Raw genomic sequence first — 19,034 nt, forward strand, 5'->3', positions numbered from 1 at the left:
ACCCTGTGGTCAACCCCATCGCTGGATTTTTTGTTTTTCTTTTTTTATACGAGTATAAAAGGAGGGATAGGGAAGATAGATATGGCGTTGGCGCTCGATCTCTTCTCCTCGTGTGACCGATGCTTCTCCAGCAGAGCTTGCGCAGCCTGTGCGGCAAGAGCGGCTGGTGCTACGCGGTCTTCTGGCGCCTCAAGCGCCGCAATCGCATGTAAGTTTCTTGGATTTCGCTTGGATCGCTATCGATCGCCTACGTTTCGCGAATTTCTCCCTCGCGATCGATGGATGCCAGGGTTCTTACTTGGGAGGATGCCTACTGCGATTACTCCGCAGCGGCGGCCGCCAGTGCCGCCGCCGCCGCCGCCGCTGCTGCTGCTGGAGGAAATCTTCTCGATCAAGCGGCAAACTCTGGCGCTCCGGGGGCGAGTTCTTCTTCTCACGATCAGATTGGCTTGGCGGTGGCCAAGATGTGCTACCACGTCTATTCCTTGGGCGAAGGGTAACGAGCATTACCTTGCTCTAGGATATTTTTTCTTGTCTTGTTTTGCGTTTTTAGCAGCGAGCTCTAATTGTGCGATTTTTTTTCAAGGATAATTGGTCGTGTAGCTTTCACACAGAAGCACCAATGGGTCTTTGGACGAGTGGACGGAACGTTACATGAAAAGGTCTTTGCATTCTTCTTGTTGTTTTGTGGTTTGCCTTCTTCTTTATAAGTTTTTTTTGTTCTTGTTCATCACTGACAAGATCACCTGTTTGATGAGCAGTACCCGGCTGGATGGGCGAGCCAATTTGCTGCAGGGATTCAAGTGAGTTTACATGTTCTTGGGAGGATCCTTCTCTCATTTCGTTTCTGAATAGCAATGTGCTTGCAGACCATAGCTGTTATATCCGTGCCGCAGGGTGTTGTTCAGCTAGGATCTACGCAGAGAGTGAGCAATCTTTTCACTTCATTCTTTTCGTTTTTGATGTCTATTGGCAGATCATGGAAGACTTGGAAATGGTTTCGCACGTCAGGACTATGTTTTGCACGCTTCAAAGGGTGCCTGGAGCATTTTTCCCTGACTACGTGAATGCCCAAGCAGCAACTCAAGGAGGAGCTTTTCGGTATATGACTCCCATCCAGGCGCTTACGGCAGCACCGGCGCCAAACCTTCTTACACATCAGCCACCGTTCCCGTTCAGCTGTTCTTCGAGATCACATGTTTCTGGTGGAAATCTCCTCCTGAATGCAGGTGTTGCGGCGTCAAACTTAAGAGACATGGAAAACTTGTTAGCAGGTCCGAAGAACGTTTGTGATGGAAGTTCTCCTGCTATGTTTCCATCCACCGGGACAACGGTTCTGGATCAAGCCCGTCATAGATCGAGAGGAACGAATGAAGCTTGCAGCAGCTTTGTGGGCGTTGGTTTTCCTTGTGAGGCTCGGCATGATGGAACTTCACCGACTACTACACTCTCATATTCTAATACGGAAGAAAGTACAGATGAAGCTCATGGCCGGCCTCCTGGTGTAGGAAGCTCCGGTAGTGCAACTGAGCTTCCTGATCTCGACAGCTTGCTACTCCCAGCAGATGCATTTCACGACCGCGGGTTTGACAGTCTAATGCCCAGAGGTGTTGAAGACATCGACCAATTCTTCGCTCTGCTGCCAAAAGATAGTAACGATTTCCGAGAAGAAGATTTGCCAAAGGTGGTTCCAGAAGCAGGCATCGAAACGCAAGCGATGGCAGCCGATATGAACTTGTCTGTTGCGCGGGATCATGCGTTTGGTGCAAGCTCAGACTTTGTTTCAAGTATGCTATTCCCGTCGTCGCCATCGGCACTACAGAAAGATGAACAGCAGCCGACTGGTGTCAAGCGAGCTAGGCCTCAAGAAGAAGGAAAACCACAATCAAGGGGCAGGCCGCAAATTCTAGACCGAGTGAAGGAGCTCAGAGGCATTGTTCCAAACGCAGAAAAGGTATGATTTTTTCTCTTTTTGTCTACGTATCTTTTTTCAACTGCTCATAAATGTCTGCTGATCAGTGTAGCATCGACGCACTTCTTGAGAAAACCATCGATCATGTTCGCTTCTTACAGGCTGTGTTGCAGCAAATCGGAAGTTCGAGCAGGCAAGAGGTACCTCTGTTCAATCTTGACTACTTTCTCTTTACTCTTTCTTCTTTTGCTGGAGGTTGACAACGGCGCAAGCTTGGCCATGAAAGCTGCCCGGTTCCTGTCAAAGACATGAGCGCAATGCTGGTGCCTATTTGTAGTCCCGCGTTTTGTTACCTATATCAATGCAGGTTAACGCTGCTCTTGCAGATGATTTGCGACGAGAAAAAGAATTTCCTAGTGATGGCAACACATATTTGTGGCTTGAGTTCCGTGGTTATTCACGGAACAGTAGAAAAGATGTCCGTCCTTGAGGTGCGGCCACAAAACTTTTCTTTCTTTCCTTTTTTTTTTCCCTCAAAGAATCCTTTTTTTTTTCTCTCAGGCTTCGTCGGAGGATGTTCGTAGATTTCATGCGCTCGCTTATGCGCCTATTCAGCGAAATAAAATTGGTATGGATGATCTGTCTTCTCTTTGCTGATTCAAAGCTTGATCAACAGACACAGAAAACACGAGCTAAGCCATGATCCGTCAGATACAAAAAAAACTCGTCTTACTGGTAATGTATTTCATAGTTTCGTCAAAGTTGTAAGAAGTAACAATGCAGGAGGAGAGGACGTCGGTTGTAGCACGGGAAAAATCACGTCGCTGGAGAGATCACTGAAGATCACTTTGCCCTCATAGCCTAAAGGTAGCCAGAGCTTCTCTTTTTTCCATTACTATTTGTTGATTGATCAATGATGCGTGTGTGGTCCTTGCAGAAGGTCGTTCTTCGGTGGTGCGAGCATCGTCTCGAGAGAAAGGAACGTGCCGTACGCCCAACCGCGATTTCTGTCATGTAGTTGTCACTTGCCTATGGTCATGAAATTTTAACGTTTTAAAAGGGATCCTTGTTTCCCTCGCATTCTTATCGTCATCCCTAATCTTTAGTTTTCGATTCAACGGTGAGATAGGGCAGGCCGGACGCGGAATCCGATCGATTCTATCGATCGCCAGGGATTTCCACAAAATAATATATCGATCCATCGTCTCGAGCGATCGCGCCAATGCGGTGACAGCGGCACAGTAGCTGGGAACGTAAGTACCGATTGGATTTCTCCATCGTTGACCATTGGTGCTTAAAAATCTAGCGATCGAGCCACTGGCACCACGAGTCCTCGTCCTCGTTTTCTTCTAGCAAAGGCTATGGCTTCGCAGGATGATCAAAGCGATCATGGAGGAGAGGGTCCAGAGATTGCAATTCTCTTCGTGGTTGTAGCGTTCTTTATTGGGACGCTCTCTCGCCAGATGCTCGGCAAGATAAAAGTTCCCTACACTGTTGTTTTGCTAGTCATTGGAATTGGACTTGGTTCTCTCGGTACGTTTATTTTTATCTCCTTCTCACTGTTTATGCTACCTTTTGTCCCAATCTCCAGAGCATGGAACTCATCGTGGCCTTGGAGCACTTGGTCAGAGTATACGAATGTGTAAGTAAACTCTCTCTCCAGCTCTCGTGTCACAAATTCCCGCGAGATGAAATGTTTTCAGGGTCCAAGATCAATCCAAACCTCATACTGTTCGTGTTTTTGCCTGCTCTCCTCTTCGATAGTTCTTTCTCCATGGAGTTCCACCAAATCAAGGTACTGGTTTCAAGTAAAGCTTCGTTAGTGTCCTGATTCTTCTGGTCATGCGGACAGAGATGTATAATCCAGATGTTGTTGCTCGCGGTCCCTGGAGTGATCATATCGACTGTTTGTCTCGCTCTCGTGCATCACGTAAGTTCAGCCTGTTTGGAACGAAAGTGTATATTTGGCTCTCCTGTTTGCCAGTGTGTGTTTCCGTATGGATGGAACTGGAGCATTTCCTTGCTCTTGGGAGGCTTGTTAAGCGCTACAGATCCCGTGGCTGTGGTGGCCTTGCTCAAGGACCTTGGAGCTAGTAAGAAGCTCAACACCATCATCGATGGAGAAGCGTTGATGAACGACGGGTACGTGAAACTTGGTGTCAAATTATACATGTGTGATAGTCGTTTCATGTGCTGCAGGACTGCAATGGTTGTGTTTGAGCTGTTTCATCAGATGGCAATGGGCAAGCATTTCTCTCCAGGCGATGTGATCGAGTTCCTGTCTAAAGTCTCTCTTCTTGCGTAAGGATTTTTACTTCTCTTACTCTCTCTTTCGGATTCAATTGATTTGGCTGGGGTTTTGCTCGCAGCTTGGGACTGGGTTTGATTATTGGGATGATAACGGTACTATGGCTGGGATTTATATTCAACGATACTGTTATGGAGATTACATTGACATTCACAGCAAGCTACTTCGCTTTCTTTCTAGTAAGATATTTACCTGAGAGGCTTTGAGGTTATATTTGTAACAACTTCCTGTGCTAGGCACAATCTGTGGCGGAAGTTTCCGGTGTCTTGGCCGTCATGACAGTTGGCATGTAAGATTCCCGTGTTGAAGCTCATAATGTCTTTGCTTTCAAGGTTTCTTGCAGCTTTTGCCAGGACTGCTTTTAGAGGTGAAAGTCAACAAGCTATGCATCACTTTTGGTACGGTGTGTGTATATCAGCCGCTGGGAATAGGAACTAAATAAACTAGCTTTCAGGAACATGGTCGCTTATTTTGCCAACACTATCATCTTCTTGCTAAGGTAAGTGTGTTTTTCAGCAAGACAAATGTTTACATCGTCCCGGTTCTTGCGCAGCGGCGTTGTCATTGCCGAGAACATCCTACGAAGTCAATCGCTTATTGAAGGTAGATATATATTATCTAGTGGTGGAATTCCTCGTACTAAGCTTCGCGGTTCAATGCTGTTTCCAGCCCGAGACTGGGGATATCTGGTTCTTCTTTACCTCTTTGTCCAACTGTCAAGAGCTCTTGTGGTGGCAGTTCTGTATCCTGGTTTAAGATACTACGGATATGGTCTAAGTTTGAAGGAGGCAACAGTTCTTGTTTGGGCTGGCCTGCGAGGGGCTGTTGCTCTAGCGCTATCACTTTCTGTCAATGTAAGTGCCTAAAGTAGTCATGCTGTGCTGAATTCGGGCTGTTTATGCAGGTTTCTGGGAACGTCTCGGAGATCACCCGAGCAAAGGTTAGCTAGCTAGCTGATAGTTTGTTTTTCTCAATGGATACCTTATTCGGTTTTCTAGTTTGTATTTTTCACGGGTGGGGTGGTGTTCCTTACGCTTACTATCAACGGGACTACAACACAATTCCTTTTAAGGTTCCTTCGCATGGAAAAGACAACGGATACTAAGGTACGCTACGTTATTTGCAATCCACTGACGCGTTCTCACGGTCTGAACTTGTAGAGGCTTGTACTAGAGCATGTCATGCATGATATGAATATGAAAGCGGTTGAAGCGTATGAAGAGCTTGGAGAAGACGAGGAGCTCGGACCTGCCGACATGACAACTGTATATAAGTACATTGGCTGCTTGAACCAGTTTGGGAGGGGTCATCATCCCCATGGATTAGCACCAAATGTCGAGGATTCACGGAGTATACAATTGCAAGATACGCGCTTGCGATTTCTAAACGGTATGCACTGCCAATTCAACTCCTTTTGGATGTGACCAGTTAACAAGTGTGACACAGGAGTACAAGCTGCATATTGGCAGATGCTAGAGGAAGGGAGGATTTCGGAGAATGCTGCATTGTTGCTAATGCAATCCGTAGACGAAGCTCTCGACGGAGTCGCCAAGCAGGAGGAGCTTTCGGATTGGACTGGTTTGCGGCCATACGTCCACATTCCGAAATACTTAAAGCTCTTGCAAAGCAAACGCCCCTTCTTTCCACAGAAACTAGTGCACTATCTGGTAGTAGAGAGGCTAGAACTTGGGTGCTATGTCACCGCAGCATTTTTACGTGCGCATGTATACGTTCGGCGCCATATTCGGGATTTTATTGGTAAGCTCCTGCATTAGTTGAAATTTCCCTACATTAGCAGCTCTGCCTTTCAGGTGAAACCGAGGTAACAAAAGCTGTTATAAAAGAAAGCGAGGACGAGGAGCTGGAAGCTAAACGATTTCTAGAGGACATCCGACTTACATTTTCACAGGTATGTCACAGCTTTTCCTCTTGTTCTTATGAACTTGCATATTAAGTAAGTATTAATGCAGGTGTTACGAGTGGTTAAAACTAAGCAAGTTGTACATGCAATTCTAGTACGCCTCCATGACTATATCAGAAGCCTGGAAAAATCAGGCCTGCTGGAAGAGAAGGAAACTGTGCAGCTCAGTGATGCTATTCAGGTAAGGTACCAAGCTTTCTGGAGTAACTTGACAGATTACGTTTTATTGCAGCTAGAGCTAAAAAAACTACTAAGAAAACCTCCTACTGTAAAGATACCCAAAGGCTCTCAGGTTTTGCGTGATCATCCTTTCATTGCTGCCCTCCCCGATCACATCCAGGCGCAACTTGTGAGCTGTGCGAAGCAGTGCTTGAAACTACGTGGTAATGTTATTTGCGAAGAAGGCTCGCGAGCGGATGGCCTGTGGCTTATAGCAAACGGAGTTGTCAAAGTACGTTAAGTTCTTCACTCCTCGTCTCACGAGCATTTTGTGTTTGCACAGTGGAGCAAGCGAAACTTGGACAAGAACCGCTCTCTTCATCCAGTTTTTGCCCATGGGAGCACGCTGGGTCTCTATGAAGTTCTCATGGGGATGCCTTACTTGTGCGAGTTGACTGCGGATTCTGTGGTTCAGTGTTTTTTTCTGGAGGCGTCCAAAGTGCTTTCAATTTGTCGATCCGAGCCAAGGCTAGAACACTACTTTTGGCAGGTACACTCTTTGTTTCCTCTATTTTCTTGGTGCCATTTCAAAGCTTTTGTCTGCAGGAAAGTACACTTGCGATATCAAAGATAATTCTTCCCGAGACATTTGAGTTGCTCGCAATGCATGAACTGCGATTGGTGTTTGAAAGCTCTAGTACCACAGTATCCTGCCTCCGAGGTGAGGTTGTCGAGCTTCGGCCTGGTGAAACAGCTTTGCTCGTCGATGGATTTATCAAAAGAGACGAAAGCGACGAGATTATAGCTGCCCCTTCGGCTGTTGTCTGTCCGCATCGTGCTAGTTTGCAGGCATCTGGTAACACGACATGCGTTCATTCTTTCACATGTCTAAACGCTTTGCGGTTTTCAGATGGAATTTACTATGGAAGTGTTCTTGATGTCGTGGCACGATCACGCCTGATCATTATTAGATGCGATTTGTTTACCGCGACGTCTTCCATGTCGCTGCTTCCTCGCCGTTCTAGCTTGGGACGTGATAGCTTCATTCAGCGAGCTAGAATGAGCAGTTTTGATCGGAAACCAAGGTCAGGGAGAGCTCGGAGTTTCGCAACTTTCTTTCAGGTACTTACAAGTGCATTTTAATAGTTTCTGTTGTTTATTCTTCTTTTTTCATGAGGAACAGCCAAATATTCAACGAAAGAAAAGCAGCACTAGTCAAATCCGGCCAGAGCAACAACAAGAAAAGCCAGCTGCATATCTATCACTACATGAAACTCAACTGGCCAGCTTGCCAAGCATTCCAGTTTCCGCGCATCTTGCACCCCTGCGGACTCAAAACCGACGAAACGACCGCGCCGCTTCCAGAGATTCCAGTGACGCGTCGGACGACGAACATATCGTAGAAATCGAGTCACCGAGTGGTCTCAGCTTCAACAATGTTTTCTAGTGCCTCCTTCCAGGCAGCGCTCCTCGATATGGTTTTCTAAGCGACGTTGGCTATGGTTTCTATAAAATGGTACGTAGACTGTCGATGTTTTGTCTTGACTTTGTTGGCAATGGCAGCAAGGCAGCGAATTTCGCGTTTTCTATGGGTGATTGCGGCTGCCATGGCCATTTTATATTAGCGTTTCACAACCAGAGATTGGAAAAACATCTACTAATCGCATGTTACAGGATAACACGCGGGCACCGGCTTTAAAACTTGTTGGAAGGATCGTGGTAGCTCGCGATTTACGCAGACAATTCCAAGGAGTGCATACCAGGTACTCGAAGTTTCTGTATAAAACAGTTCCCGAGGATCATTGATCATGAGTCTGGAACTTACTTTTTTACGTGGGCATCAGGGAGGCCGAGTCATTTGGACGCGTTTCAGGCGGTGGTGCTCGGTGAGTGGTGATGATGTATCTTTTTCTTAGCTTGTAAGGCTTTCGCGTGGTGCTAAGTGATCTAACTTTGTTCTCTCGCTAGATCTCTGTGCCTGGCTGGACGCACAAACGCGAAAATGGCTAGCTCCACGCGACTGTCCCTCGCGCAGGAGCTCCATGTGCTCACATTATCAGCCGGAATCTTTGCTGTAAGTTGTACGCCGCACTACAGGATCTCTTCGCCTTCCTCTTGAATCTTGAGGCTTCTTCTCTGGGCGAGTAGAGCTCGCACAGATGCGCTGCTTTTACCACCTTGGAAGCAAGCTAAAAGCTGCGGGATCGAAAGAAGAAAAACAAAGAAGAGAAGAATCGATCCGACTCACTCCAAAAAGGATCAAGGGTTGTTTTCTTCTGTATTATATGCCTTTTGTTTGTGCGCGAATCTAGGCAGCGCGAGAGAAAACACAGCTGTTCTTTTCGGAAAAGCTTGTTGACCTTGACTGGAGTGGACTACCGTTGACTGGCCATGGAAAAACGCGGGGAAGGTCTCGCATTTAATGGAAGGTTGGTCGCATCGCAGGGGGAGGATTGGGGAAGAAGACAATGCCAAAATGAATACACGCTTCGCAAGTTCCACCCCCAACCCGAGGGGTCAATCCATTGGCAGCAGCGAGAGAGAGAGAGAGAGAGAGAGAGAGAGAGGGGGGGGGACTCCCTTTCCTGGATCTTCCTAGTTTTGCTCGCGGGGTCGGTGTTAAGTTGATCGAGACGACGAACTCGCTTTCTATAACTCGCTACCTGACGGACGAATCGCCCCCTGTGCTGATCTCCTACAGGCTATGCAAAAAAAAAAAGGAACTCTGATCTGATCACGCACGAGTATATTATAATCTCTCTGTAGAAGACTACTAGCGAGAAGTCAGCGTCACACAAACGCACAGGGAAAAGAAGCAAGACGAGACGCGGGCGAAGGCACAGGAGGAGAGAACACTTTAACCTGGGCGATTGAATGCAGCTGTTGGCTCGCTCCTGCATTGATTTCTTTTCGTTGGAGATGAGCAGCAGCCCAGCAGCCGCAGCAGCAGTGACAAGCAATAATTCATCACCTCTCACTGGCCTGCCACTCTGCTCTGTTGATCTCTCTCTTCCCAAATCCAAAAAAATCTCACTCCTGCGCTTGACTTCCCTCGCCTCGCAGCAGCTGGTTTGTTTGTCCCTGTCCTCGTCACGAATTTAGAACGGGGGCGTGCTTCAGCTGAAGCCAACCGGATCAAGATCGAGAGAGATTCCGTTCTATAAGTTGCGCAGCAAGACACACATTTAACTTGTTGGTTTTTTCTTCTTCTTCTTCCCGGGAATGGAAAATCTCCGCGAGCTTCCACAGGTATGAATCCTGGAATGGATGGATGGAGCTGCACCAAGGGATTGAATCGCTGGGTATGAGAAGGGAGCCCACCAGGGAGTTGACTGTAGTAGGCCGGGAAATTCTCAAGAGCAGCGACGCCAGATCAAAGACCAACAACAACACTGGTGCCAAGAAGAAGAAGAAGAAGAGGAAGCCGGACATCATCGCGCCCTCGCCATCGTCGACCACCAGCACGACGAGCACAACCACGAATTCTCCTTCCGCATCTCCCAATCCCATCGACAAGAGATGGTTCAGCGTCTACGACGTCTTCCGCTGCAAGCAGCTCCACGTCGAGCTCTCGGCGCTCACGGCAAACTCCCATCGCTGCTACACCAGGAGCAAGAGCAAGAACAAGAACGCCGCCACCGCCACCGCAGCCGCCGCAGCCACCACCACCACCACAAGCAACGCAAACAACGCAAGCAAACGAAGAACTTTCCCGCAAGAGCGCCACCTCGTAAGGCTTCCAGGCGATCATCACGAAGATGGAGAGGAGGAGAAGAAAAGCTTTCGTTTCTCCGAGGAAGAACAAGAGGATGATCGGCACCAGCAGCAGCAAAAGGATCGAAAGAAGGCGGAGATGTGGCGGAGGATGGAGATGGTCCGCCGCCTCCAATCGGGCGACATAGAGGAGCAAACCAGCGCGGCGGCGGACATCCGCGCGGCGTGCCGCCGGGACGGCGACGCCCGCACGACGCTGGCGCTCATGGGCGCCATCCCGCCGCTCGTCGCGATGCTCGACTCGCTCAACACCGCGGCGGCGGCGGCGGGGCTGGCGGCGCTGCTCAATCTCTCCGTCCGGAACGATCAGTAAGTCCCTCGCTTGACAAAAGCTCGATCGTTATGTTACTCTTGCAGGAACAAGGCGGCGATCGTGGCGGCGGGAGCCATCCCAAAGATCCTCCGCCTCGCCAAGAGCCACCCTGGCTCCCACATCCAAATGCAGCTCCTGGAATCCTCGGTGGCGGCGCTGCTCAGCCTCAGCGCTCTCGACGCCAACAAGCTCGCCATCGCCGCCTCCCCGGGCGCCGCCGCCAGCCTCGTCGCCACCGTCCTCGACAGCTCCTCCACCGACCAGGCCCGCCGCGACGCCATGGCCGCGCTCTACAACCTCTCCCTCTGCCCGACCAACGCGCCCGTGCTGTGCGCCGCCGCCGCGGTACCCGCCGTGCTGTCGGCGGCGTACGAGCCCGAGCTGTGCAGCCGCGCGGTAGCCACCGCCGCCAACCTCGTGTCCACGTCACCCGGCCGCCGGGCAATGGCGCGGGTGGAGAGCTCGTGTCTCGTCTTCACCGACATTCTCAACTGGTGCCGCTGTGGATACTGTCCGAGTGTCGCCAGCCCGTACCGCGGCGGCGTCGGCGGTACCGTCACCCGCGGCCTCATCGAACGCGCGGTATACGTGGTCATGGTCCTGGCCCAGTGCAGCCAGTCGCAGCGCCGCGCCATGTGCCGCGCGGGATGCTCGTCAATGCTGCTCGAGCTCGTTCTCATTGGCAGCCCGGCCGTCCAGGACCGCGCGTCTCGGACTCTCCAGTGCCTGGCGGCGGCCGACGATGACAACTCCTCGTCGACGAATTCCTACTGCTGCCTGCTGCTCCAAGAGGGCGAGGGAGACGATGAGCAGCACCAGCAGCACGAGCACCAGCAGCGGCGGCAGCTTCTCGAACGAGAGCTCTACTCGGAGGAGCGACGCGCGGTAAACAGGCTGGTGGAGCGGAGCCTCAAGATCAACATGCAGCGCATCACCGAGCGCGCTTGCATTCCTCTTGCTGCTGGTGCTGCTTCGGATGTGACCACTGCTGCCACTGGCACTACTGCGACTTCGTCGTCATCGTCATCATCCACATCTTCCACTCGTCCGCTAGTCAGCTCGTAGCTCTCGAAAGCCATTATTTGTACGTAGCGTATCACTTCCACTTGGACTTGATTCGGACTTGATTCGAAGACTGGACGGGGATCTCTCACGGCACCACATTTCCTTCCCTGCCAGGAGAGTTTGACCGCTTGTGTGCTTCGAGTTGGACGGCTCCCACCGACTTCTCGTTTAAACCGTTTTGGTTTTTGTCTTTCGTAGAACGCACAAAATGAATGTGGCAAACGGCCAAGATTCTCATGTATCTGGAAGTTGTGGAAGATTAGAAAGAAAAGCAAAGGCCTTACCAGTCAAGCGGCGTATTCCTCTGCCAGCTTCGATGGTCTTCTCTCAGCTTCGAACGTGTAGCTTCACCAGCAGGGAGTACACCCCGTTTTCAATCTGGAGCAGCTCCTTGTGCCTGCCCTGTTCTGCCACCACCCCGTTCTTCACCACCGAAATAACTCCTGCGTTGACAATGGTGGAGAGCCTGTGAGCCACCACGACCACGGTCCGGTTCTGCATCACGAGATTGAGCGCCTCTTGCACTAGGCGCTCCGATTCAGCATCCAGAGCGCTGGTTGCTTCGTCTAGGAGCAATATCTTCGGGTTCTTCACGATGGCTCTTGCTATGGCGATCCTTTGCTTCTGGCCTCCCGACAGCTGAGTACCACGCTCGCCAACTTCTGTGTCAAATCCGTCGGGAAGATCCATTATAAACTTGTAAGCGTTCGCAGAGATAGCAGCGTCTTTGATCTCGTCATCTGAGACTCCATCCTTTCCGTAGCCTATATTTGAGCCCAGCGTCCCAGAGAAAAGTACTGGCTCCTGTCCAACCAATGCCATCTGCTGCCTCAACCATCTGAGTTGGAGCGACCTTATGTCCACGCCATCTATGAAGATCTTTCCGCAATCAGGATCATAAAACCTTTGGATAAGAGAGATTGCAGTTGATTTTCCACAACCGCTCTCTCCAACCAATGCTGCAGTCTGAAAGGTAAGACGTCTTTTTACCATGACAAATAAATTGCAAAACTCAAAATGCAACATCTTACCGTTCCGGCCTCAACAAACAGTGTGAAATCTCGAAATATTTGCACATCTGGCCGACTGGGATACTTAAAGCTTACGTGCTGAAACTGGACGTCACCATGCAGAATGTCCAAAGTGCTTCCTTGCAAATCTGCTGGATCGATTTTCGACTTGCGGTCAAGCATTGAGAAGATAGAAATGACCGAAGTCTTGACCTTGCCGAGATCTGGCGCCAGTCCAGCAGCATGCGAAACTCCAATTGCAGACATTGTGATTGCAAAGAAGACCTGAAACGAGAATATGAGTCTGCTGAAACAGTAAAGAACCCATGTCATTACCTTGAAAACTTTCTGAAACGTTGTCTTTCTGTCTTTCACAAGTTGAGCACCATACCAAAAGCTAAGGCCGTAGGACGAAAACATAACCACATTCGAGCAGCCAAAACCTGCACCGCTAACAAGTCCCAGGCGAATCCCGTTCTTCAAAGGTCTTCGACACTTATCTTCGTATAGCTTCAGCATTTTCTCTTCAGCACAGAAGGAAGCCACGCTTCGAATGCTGCTTATTGCATCCGCAGCCACATGGCTAGCTTCCTCGTACATCACCTGGCAAGAGAACTGCTTTAATATCTCTAGTCCATAAAGAGGGAACGTACCTTTGCATCGGCACTGAAACCGGTCATAACTTTTATTTGCATGATCCCTTGCAGGCTAAGCAAAGGCACCAGCGCAAAAATTACGAGCGCCAACTCCCAAGTAGCAGAAAACGCAATTAGCAAGCCGGCTGCGATTGTTGCTAAGTTTTGCACGGTCAAGGCCAAGCTGTCGCCTACCATTCCTCGCACATAAGCAGCATCAGTTGATAGCCTGGAACTTATCGCCCCGCTGCATAGAACTTGAAGTCAGCGAAAAGATGCTTGCTAATCTTACCTCGAGTTCTCACGGGCATCAAACCAGCCAATCTCTTGTCGAAGAACTGTTTTAAAGGTGAGGTAGCGTATACGTCGGATCAAATTCTGGCCAACATAAGCAAAGGAGACCATCTGGCAGGGTATAATAATAAAGCATGCGCACGCGAGAACGACGAACATCGAAGCCCAGAAGTTAGCACCTTTGCGCAGCTCGTTTCGGTCGGGGTTATAGAAAACTCCCAGGATGCTTGAAAGAAGAAGGCCAAACATGGGAAAGACTATCGCATTCACTGCCGCTGCCACCGAGCCCAAGATAAACACGGGAGCTTCTGGTTTGTTTAAGGCAGCCAGCCGTAGCATCGACGAAGTTGTACTTACACCATCCCGAGGCTTATGTTTCAAACCAAAGAGATACTTCCATCTGCTGTGACTGCGACCACTTTCCTGCACCTCTCTTTGTACTGGTATTTGAAGGCTTGATTCCCTCAGAGATGACAACCGACGACGAGATACTTTCGGACTGCCGCTACCACTGCTGCTGCTGCTGCTGCCGGACTCCTCGTCACGGTGGTCGTCATGACGCATTTCCTGCAGTTTTATAAGCTGAGAATAGTGGCCATCTGGAATAGCCAAAAGACTTGAATGCGTCCCTGCAAAAGGTAACAGCGTGAGGACGCCTTGGTTTTTAATGTTTTCGTGTCACGTACCACTTTCTACTATTTTTCCTTGTTGGAACACGAAAATAGAGTTTGCGTCCCGGATTGTCGAAAGTCTGTGTGCCACAATCACAGTAGTGCGGTCTACCATGACACGTTCAAGAGATTTTTGAACGATTCTTTCGGACTCCGCATCCAACGCGCTAGTAGCCTCATCCAGCAAAAGTATACGGGGATTTTTTAGTATAGCCCGTGCGATTGCTATCCTCTGCTTTTGGCCACCAGATAATTGTGTACCGTGGTGTCCGACATAAGTGTCATATCCCTGAAACATGTTATGTTCCATTGAATTGCCGGAAAAATAAAATAAAATAAAGAGCACGTCTACCTGTGGCATGTTGCTGATGAACCTTGCAGCATTGGCCAGTTCACATGCGGCTTGCACATCCTCCTTGGTTGCACCATTTTTTCCATAGGCGACATTTTCCCACACAGATACTCCGAAAAGGACTGGCTCCTGACTCACGAGTCCAATCTGCTGTCTCAGCCATTTGAGCTGTAGTTTTCTGATGTCGTGGCCGTCGATAGAAACCACGCCACTTTGTGGGTCATAGAACCTTTCCAGCAAGCTAATGACCGTAGACTTTCCGCTTCCACTTTGTCCGACAAGTGCAGCTGTCATCCCAGACGGGATCGATAAACAAAAGCCTTTTAGGATCTGTACACCTGGTCGTGAGGGGTAAGTGAAGTTCACACTTTCAATCTCTATATTCCCTTGCACGTTTGTCAGAATGGCACCCTTCATATTGTAGGAATCGATTGCAGGCACACGATGTATAACTTCAAACATCTTGTACGCAGCTGCTTGGCCTGCTGCAAAGGCACGCAGAGATGGTGAAGCCTGGCCCAGTGCCCTGCACTACAAGTTCAATACAGCGCTATTGTAAGAAATTTTAAAGACCAGCTTTTCTTACTGTTGAATTAAGGTTGATATAGACTGCGAGATATCCAGCTTACATGCCTCCCATGAGAACCGAAAGCATGACGTTGATGACTGCACCGCCTGTATAACCGTTGTGAAGAATAAGCTTGGAGCCATACCAAAGAGCCAGAGCATAGCTCAAATAGAGCGTTAGCAACGTGCATCCCATGCCAAAACCTGAACTTAAACCCTGATAAACACCAGCTCTATATGCCTTTCCCAAAGCTGTATCATAGTCTCCCACAGCTTTGTCTTCTCCAGTGAAAGATGCAACCTGATGACAAAAGACAATGAGTAATGAAACCGGACGTTTGATGTCGCCTTACCGTTCTAATGCCACCGACAGCTTGTTGGACAATATTTCCAGCGTCAGCATAAGCCATTTGTCCCCTGCTCGACGTTTTAGAAATCAGCATAGCCATCGTAGCTCCCGCAATGACGAGGAGGGGCAGCACTGATGAAACGACAAGCGCAAGCCTCCAACCTCTGATAAATGCGAGTATAAAACCACCAAAGAACGTGGACAAGAGCTGTACAAACTTTCCAACCTGCATAGACAAGCTTAGGAATGAAAACCAGATCATCTTTGCATACCTTTTCACCAATGGCATCCTGTATAAGAAAAGTGTCATCCGACATTCGGCCCAACACTTCGCCAGTACTGATTCCCTTGTCAAAAAATGAGACGTCCTGCCGCAAAATCGATTTTAAATACAAAGCTCTAATCCGTGCTGCTTGTCTTTCGCCAGCACACATCCAAAATGAAGTCTCTGGTAGAAAATCCATGCTTGTCAATCCAAAAGCTATCATTCACAATTGTAAAATACTCACCCATCAAAGCCGCAGCTCCTGTTCCCAGACCCAAAAACACGTATCTAAGAGCAACCTGCATTGAAAGCTCGTCAAACTCAAGCAGCCAAGAACCAAAAGTTGGAGATCTACTATACCTTGGAGACCTCGTGGACAAGGTTGGAGACATTGTGCTCATTCTCCCCAAAAGCGTTGGCAACCTGTCCAAAGATGAGAGCCATGAGCGGCCGTGCCATGCCATTCCCGACGGCTCCAAAGATCCCCAGCGACATGAGAAGCACGTCCAGCCAGTCGGCAAACATGAAGAGCTTGTAGAAAGGCAAGGACTTAAACTCGTGTGCCTTGAAACGATCCGGTTCTTCACTAGCTGCGGCAGTCGATGCCACGGTCGAGACCGATGCTTGTTCTTCCACAGGCCCGATCGACACCGAAACTTCCGACGCTTTAGCGTCCGTGGAAGCTGAAATCCCCGACGCTTGAGCATCCAATCCCGAAATATCCGCCGCTTGAGCATCCAATCCCTTCTCCTCTGCGCCTTGCGCCTCCCGGACCTCTACCCGGACCTCCTGCGAATCCTCTACCTCGATCGGCATCGCCGGCGTTGCCGATTCCAACATTTCCTCGATGCCGGCACCTACATTTCCATCGGGAGGAGCTGCGCGATCCACAGCGGGCAGAGGCGGCGCGTCATGCACATTCATCGCGAGCGCATCGATCACCGCGACCTAAAATCTCTGGCAGTTGAGGAGGAAGAACACTCTTTGTTTAGGGCAAAGTGATCCAATAAAAACTCTGGCCTAAACGATGAGAAAGAGAAGATCACGATCACTACTACGCGCTCGTGAACTTGGTGACCGCCTTGGTCCCCTCGCTCACAGCGTGCTTGGCGAGCTCGCCGGGGAGGATGAGCCTCACGGCGGTCTGGATCTCGCGCGACGTGATGGTGGGCTTCTTGTTGTAGCGCGCCAGCCGCGCCGCCTCCTGCGCGAGCTTCTCAAAGATATCATTGATGAAGCTGTTCATGATCCCCATGGCCTTGCTCGAGATCCCAATCTCCTGGTGGACCTGCTTGAGCACCTTGAAAATGTAGCTCTTGTACGTCTCCGTCGCCTTTTTCATGCGCTTCTTCTTCATCGCCGCCGCCGCCACTCCGCCACCGCCGCCGCCGGATCCATCCTTGTCCGCCGCTGCCGCCCCCCGGGGCTTCTTCTCCACGGGCTTCTTCTCCGCGGGGGCTTTGCTCGCGGGCTTCTTCTCTCCCTTGGGCGCCATTCCAAGCGCTCAACCAATGACAAGGCTGGAAAAGCTATCGACCATGCTAGGGCTCGAACTCTAGACCTTTTCTACTGCTGACGTGGCTCCACATTGGCCACATCACTATTGAGTGGTATTTTTTGGGTCATGGATGCGCGCGCTAGTAGTAGCGCCTTGCGCGGGGCTGGAGTGATCGTCCCAGCTCCCGCCGCTTGGATTCATCGGCGCCGGCGGCATTGCGCTGCGATTTCCAGCTCGGGCATAGAATCTCCGAGTCTAGCAAGAGGTCTTGCCGCTGATTCCAATCCAGGAGCTCGTTCTAACCTAATACTGTTGTCGCAGGCGTCACTGATAACCATGGCAATTTTGTGAGGAATGTAGCGGGACTGGAGCCTCCCACGCAGCTCCAAATGCTGCTCGACGTCCTGCAAGCCAAAGGTTTGCGTAAATTTCTCTTTCGCTCCATCTTTGATTGCTTTCGCATCAGGCGAGCAAGTAGTTTCTCCTGAGAAAAGGCAGGGATTGCATCCTTTGGCGATCCCACTGTCACAAAACTCTACTGGTAAGCTCAAAAAAGAAATTCTATCTTCGTTTGCCATATTCACGACTATCACAGGCACTATCACTGCTTTGTTGAGATGGCCGACGCCACCAGAAGGGTCAGTATAAACCATCACCTCCAGCGATTTATTCCCTTCGCTTAGAAACAAGGAAATCAATGCTCCATGCACGAAAATTCTAACAGCATGGCGATCCCAGTTGTCGAAGTACACACGTATGGACTGTGCCTCCTTTCTAAGAGCGTGAGTAGGCCCCGATCATTCTCATCTATGCAGCAACGCGTTGCTTTCACAGGTAGAACAATATGTGCAAAAGATTCTCGTCGAGGAAGAGGTTCACGGTCGTGGTGACGCATGCTACAGTGCTGCCGTTGCTTCCGCTGGCGGTGATCCGGACAGAGTTCCTTATAAAAGAGGTGACTTCGAAAACTCCAAACTAGCTGGTTTGGATGTCTATCTCATGAAGAAGGTGATGCTTGTCATGTTCTTCCCGAGTTTTTCTTTGTGACTTTTGAAACTGCAGGTGGGACTGTTTCCGGATGTGTTTGAGCGCTTAGCTCTCAAGCACCTCGAGAAGGGCGACGAGGTAAACGCGCATTATAACTTCACACTAACTCTCGTAGCTCTATTGAGCCAGGTATCTGCTCTAGTGACCGGAGAGTTTTATGTTACGAAGAAGCACTTTCCTGGATTTGGAAGGCCTCTTGTTTTCAACGCGGAGCTCATGCTAAAGTTTGCGATCTCCGTGAAAGATTTGCTGCAAAAACTCACCTTGTTTTCCAGAATTGGACGGAAGAGCGAGGCCAAAGACGCGGCCAGGATTGCTCTCAAGTCGCCGTGGTGGACGCTGGGCTGCGAGTACAAGACTGTGGCCGAGATTGCCGGGTGGGGAGACGAGAAAGTGGAGTACATGAGAGAGAAGATGACGGAGGAAGGAAGAAAGGAGGAGCTCAACAAAGGCAAAGCCCCCGAACAGGTGACACGGTCGTGGTGATCTCATCTACAAGATGTTTTCCAACCTTTGTTTTGCAGGTGGCATTGGATCAAGCAGCGTTCCTTTTGGACCTGGGAACCGTGGATGGGAACTGGGATGAGATTAGCGAGAAGCTTGCATCGTTTTATACGGAGGCTGGCCTGGACACCATCGCCAAATTCGTTGCGCTACAAAGTGGTATGTTCGTAGGTTGCTTGAAAGTTTGTATCGCTTCTCAAACGTTCACCTTTTGCAGAAATGTAAAAGTGGTCGTTCTTGGGCTCGTCTTCTTTGTGGGCGAGGATGGAAAGAGTACACGAGTGGTTGAGCTCTCGCAAAAGAATGCGAAGCTGAAAATCTATTCTTTCAACGTTGCAAATCATTCAAGGCAAGCAAAGATTTTTCTGCGTTAATGAAGATGAAAACAAT

At 49.7% G+C, this 19,034-nt stretch overlaps 6 protein-coding genes across 9 annotated transcripts; 4 read left to right on the forward strand and 2 right to left on the reverse strand.

Annotated features, from left to right (window-relative positions):
- The first annotated feature begins 32 nt into the window (after window positions 1-32).
- On the forward strand, window positions 33-2,996 carry LOC112345379. 4 transcript variants are annotated; one of them, XM_024672010.1, is made up of 13 exons: window positions 33-208; window positions 290-496; window positions 587-662; window positions 762-803; window positions 870-926; window positions 977-1,954; window positions 2,020-2,112; window positions 2,168-2,235; window positions 2,280-2,403; window positions 2,474-2,540; window positions 2,589-2,647; window positions 2,696-2,779; window positions 2,850-2,996. In XM_024672010.1, exons 1-8 carry the CDS (start codon window positions 120-122, stop codon window positions 2,222-2,224), a joined length of 1,599 nt encoding a protein of 532 aa, XP_024527778.1. In that variant the 5' UTR covers window positions 33-119; the 3' UTR covers window positions 2,225-2,235; window positions 2,280-2,403; window positions 2,474-2,540; window positions 2,589-2,647; window positions 2,696-2,779; window positions 2,850-2,996. The 4 variants fall into 4 exon arrangements, with proteins under 4 accessions (XP_024527778.1, XP_024527779.1, XP_024527780.1 ...); XM_024672009.1 differs by having other exon boundaries at window positions 34-208; window positions 2,299-2,403; XM_024672011.1 differs by having other exon boundaries at window positions 2,074-2,112; window positions 2,168-2,403.
- A 62-nt stretch (window positions 2,997-3,058) lies between these two features.
- LOC9635728 (sodium/hydrogen exchanger 8) lies at window positions 3,059-8,650 on the forward strand. The gene is made up of 27 exons (XM_024671879.1): window positions 3,059-3,165; window positions 3,219-3,445; window positions 3,504-3,554; window positions 3,616-3,707; window positions 3,765-3,842; window positions 3,897-4,054; window positions 4,112-4,213; window positions 4,282-4,399; window positions 4,457-4,509; window positions 4,553-4,618; window positions 4,675-4,719; window positions 4,774-4,823; window positions 4,890-5,074; window positions 5,125-5,160; window positions 5,219-5,326; window positions 5,381-5,609; window positions 5,667-5,978; window positions 6,032-6,129; window positions 6,191-6,322; window positions 6,374-6,592; window positions 6,644-6,850; window positions 6,907-7,156; window positions 7,211-7,422; window positions 7,484-7,816; window positions 7,975-8,063; window positions 8,145-8,186; window positions 8,269-8,650. The coding sequence occupies exons 2-24, from the start codon at window positions 3,274-3,276 to the stop codon at window positions 7,745-7,747; spliced, it is 3,237 nt and encodes a 1,078-aa protein (XP_024527647.1). The 5' UTR covers window positions 3,059-3,165; window positions 3,219-3,273; the 3' UTR covers window positions 7,748-7,816; window positions 7,975-8,063; window positions 8,145-8,186; window positions 8,269-8,650.
- Window positions 8,651-9,571: 921 nt separating this feature from the next.
- On the forward strand, window positions 9,572-11,452 carry LOC9635729. Its single transcript, XM_002967007.1, has 2 exons — window positions 9,572-10,383; window positions 10,432-11,452. The coding sequence occupies exons 1-2, from the start codon at window positions 9,572-9,574 to the stop codon at window positions 11,450-11,452; spliced, it is 1,833 nt and encodes a 610-aa protein (XP_002967053.1).
- Window positions 11,453-11,455: 3 nt separating this feature from the next.
- LOC9635730 (ABC transporter B family member 21) lies at window positions 11,456-16,512 on the reverse strand. Its single transcript, XM_002967371.2, has 12 exons — window positions 15,956-16,512; window positions 15,840-15,894; window positions 15,603-15,778; window positions 15,335-15,556; window positions 15,044-15,282; window positions 14,415-14,940; window positions 14,078-14,351; window positions 13,390-14,020; window positions 13,116-13,344; window positions 12,799-13,065; window positions 12,484-12,747; window positions 11,456-12,418 (listed from the first exon to the last, which is right to left on the reverse strand). The coding sequence occupies exons 1-12, from the start codon at window positions 16,433-16,435 to the stop codon at window positions 11,780-11,782; spliced, it is 4,002 nt and encodes a 1,333-aa protein (XP_002967417.2). The 5' UTR covers window positions 16,436-16,512; the 3' UTR covers window positions 11,456-11,779.
- A 54-nt stretch (window positions 16,513-16,566) lies between these two features.
- On the reverse strand, window positions 16,567-17,118 carry LOC9632135 (probable histone H2B.3). Its single transcript, XM_002967372.2, has one exon. The coding sequence runs from the start codon at window positions 17,088-17,090 to the stop codon at window positions 16,650-16,652; it is 441 nt and encodes a 146-aa protein (XP_002967418.1). The 5' UTR covers window positions 17,091-17,118; the 3' UTR covers window positions 16,567-16,649.
- Window positions 17,119-17,192: 74 nt separating this feature from the next.
- LOC9632136 lies at window positions 17,193-19,018 on the forward strand. Its single transcript, XM_002967008.2, has 11 exons — window positions 17,193-17,358; window positions 17,415-17,510; window positions 17,560-17,634; window positions 17,689-17,731; window positions 17,818-17,875; window positions 17,928-18,101; window positions 18,156-18,218; window positions 18,270-18,364; window positions 18,416-18,608; window positions 18,665-18,803; window positions 18,862-19,018. Exons 1-11 carry the CDS (start codon window positions 17,220-17,222, stop codon window positions 18,867-18,869), a joined length of 1,083 nt encoding a protein of 360 aa, XP_002967054.1. The 5' UTR covers window positions 17,193-17,219; the 3' UTR covers window positions 18,870-19,018.
- Window positions 19,019-19,034: the final 16 nt, after the last annotated feature.

The sequence above is a fragment of the Selaginella moellendorffii genome, unplaced genomic scaffold (genome assembly GCF_000143415.4).
Source record: "Selaginella moellendorffii unplaced genomic scaffold, v1.0 SELMOscaffold_8, whole genome shotgun sequence".
In the NCBI taxonomy this organism is placed as follows: domain Eukaryota; kingdom Viridiplantae; phylum Streptophyta; class Lycopodiopsida; order Selaginellales; family Selaginellaceae; genus Selaginella; species Selaginella moellendorffii.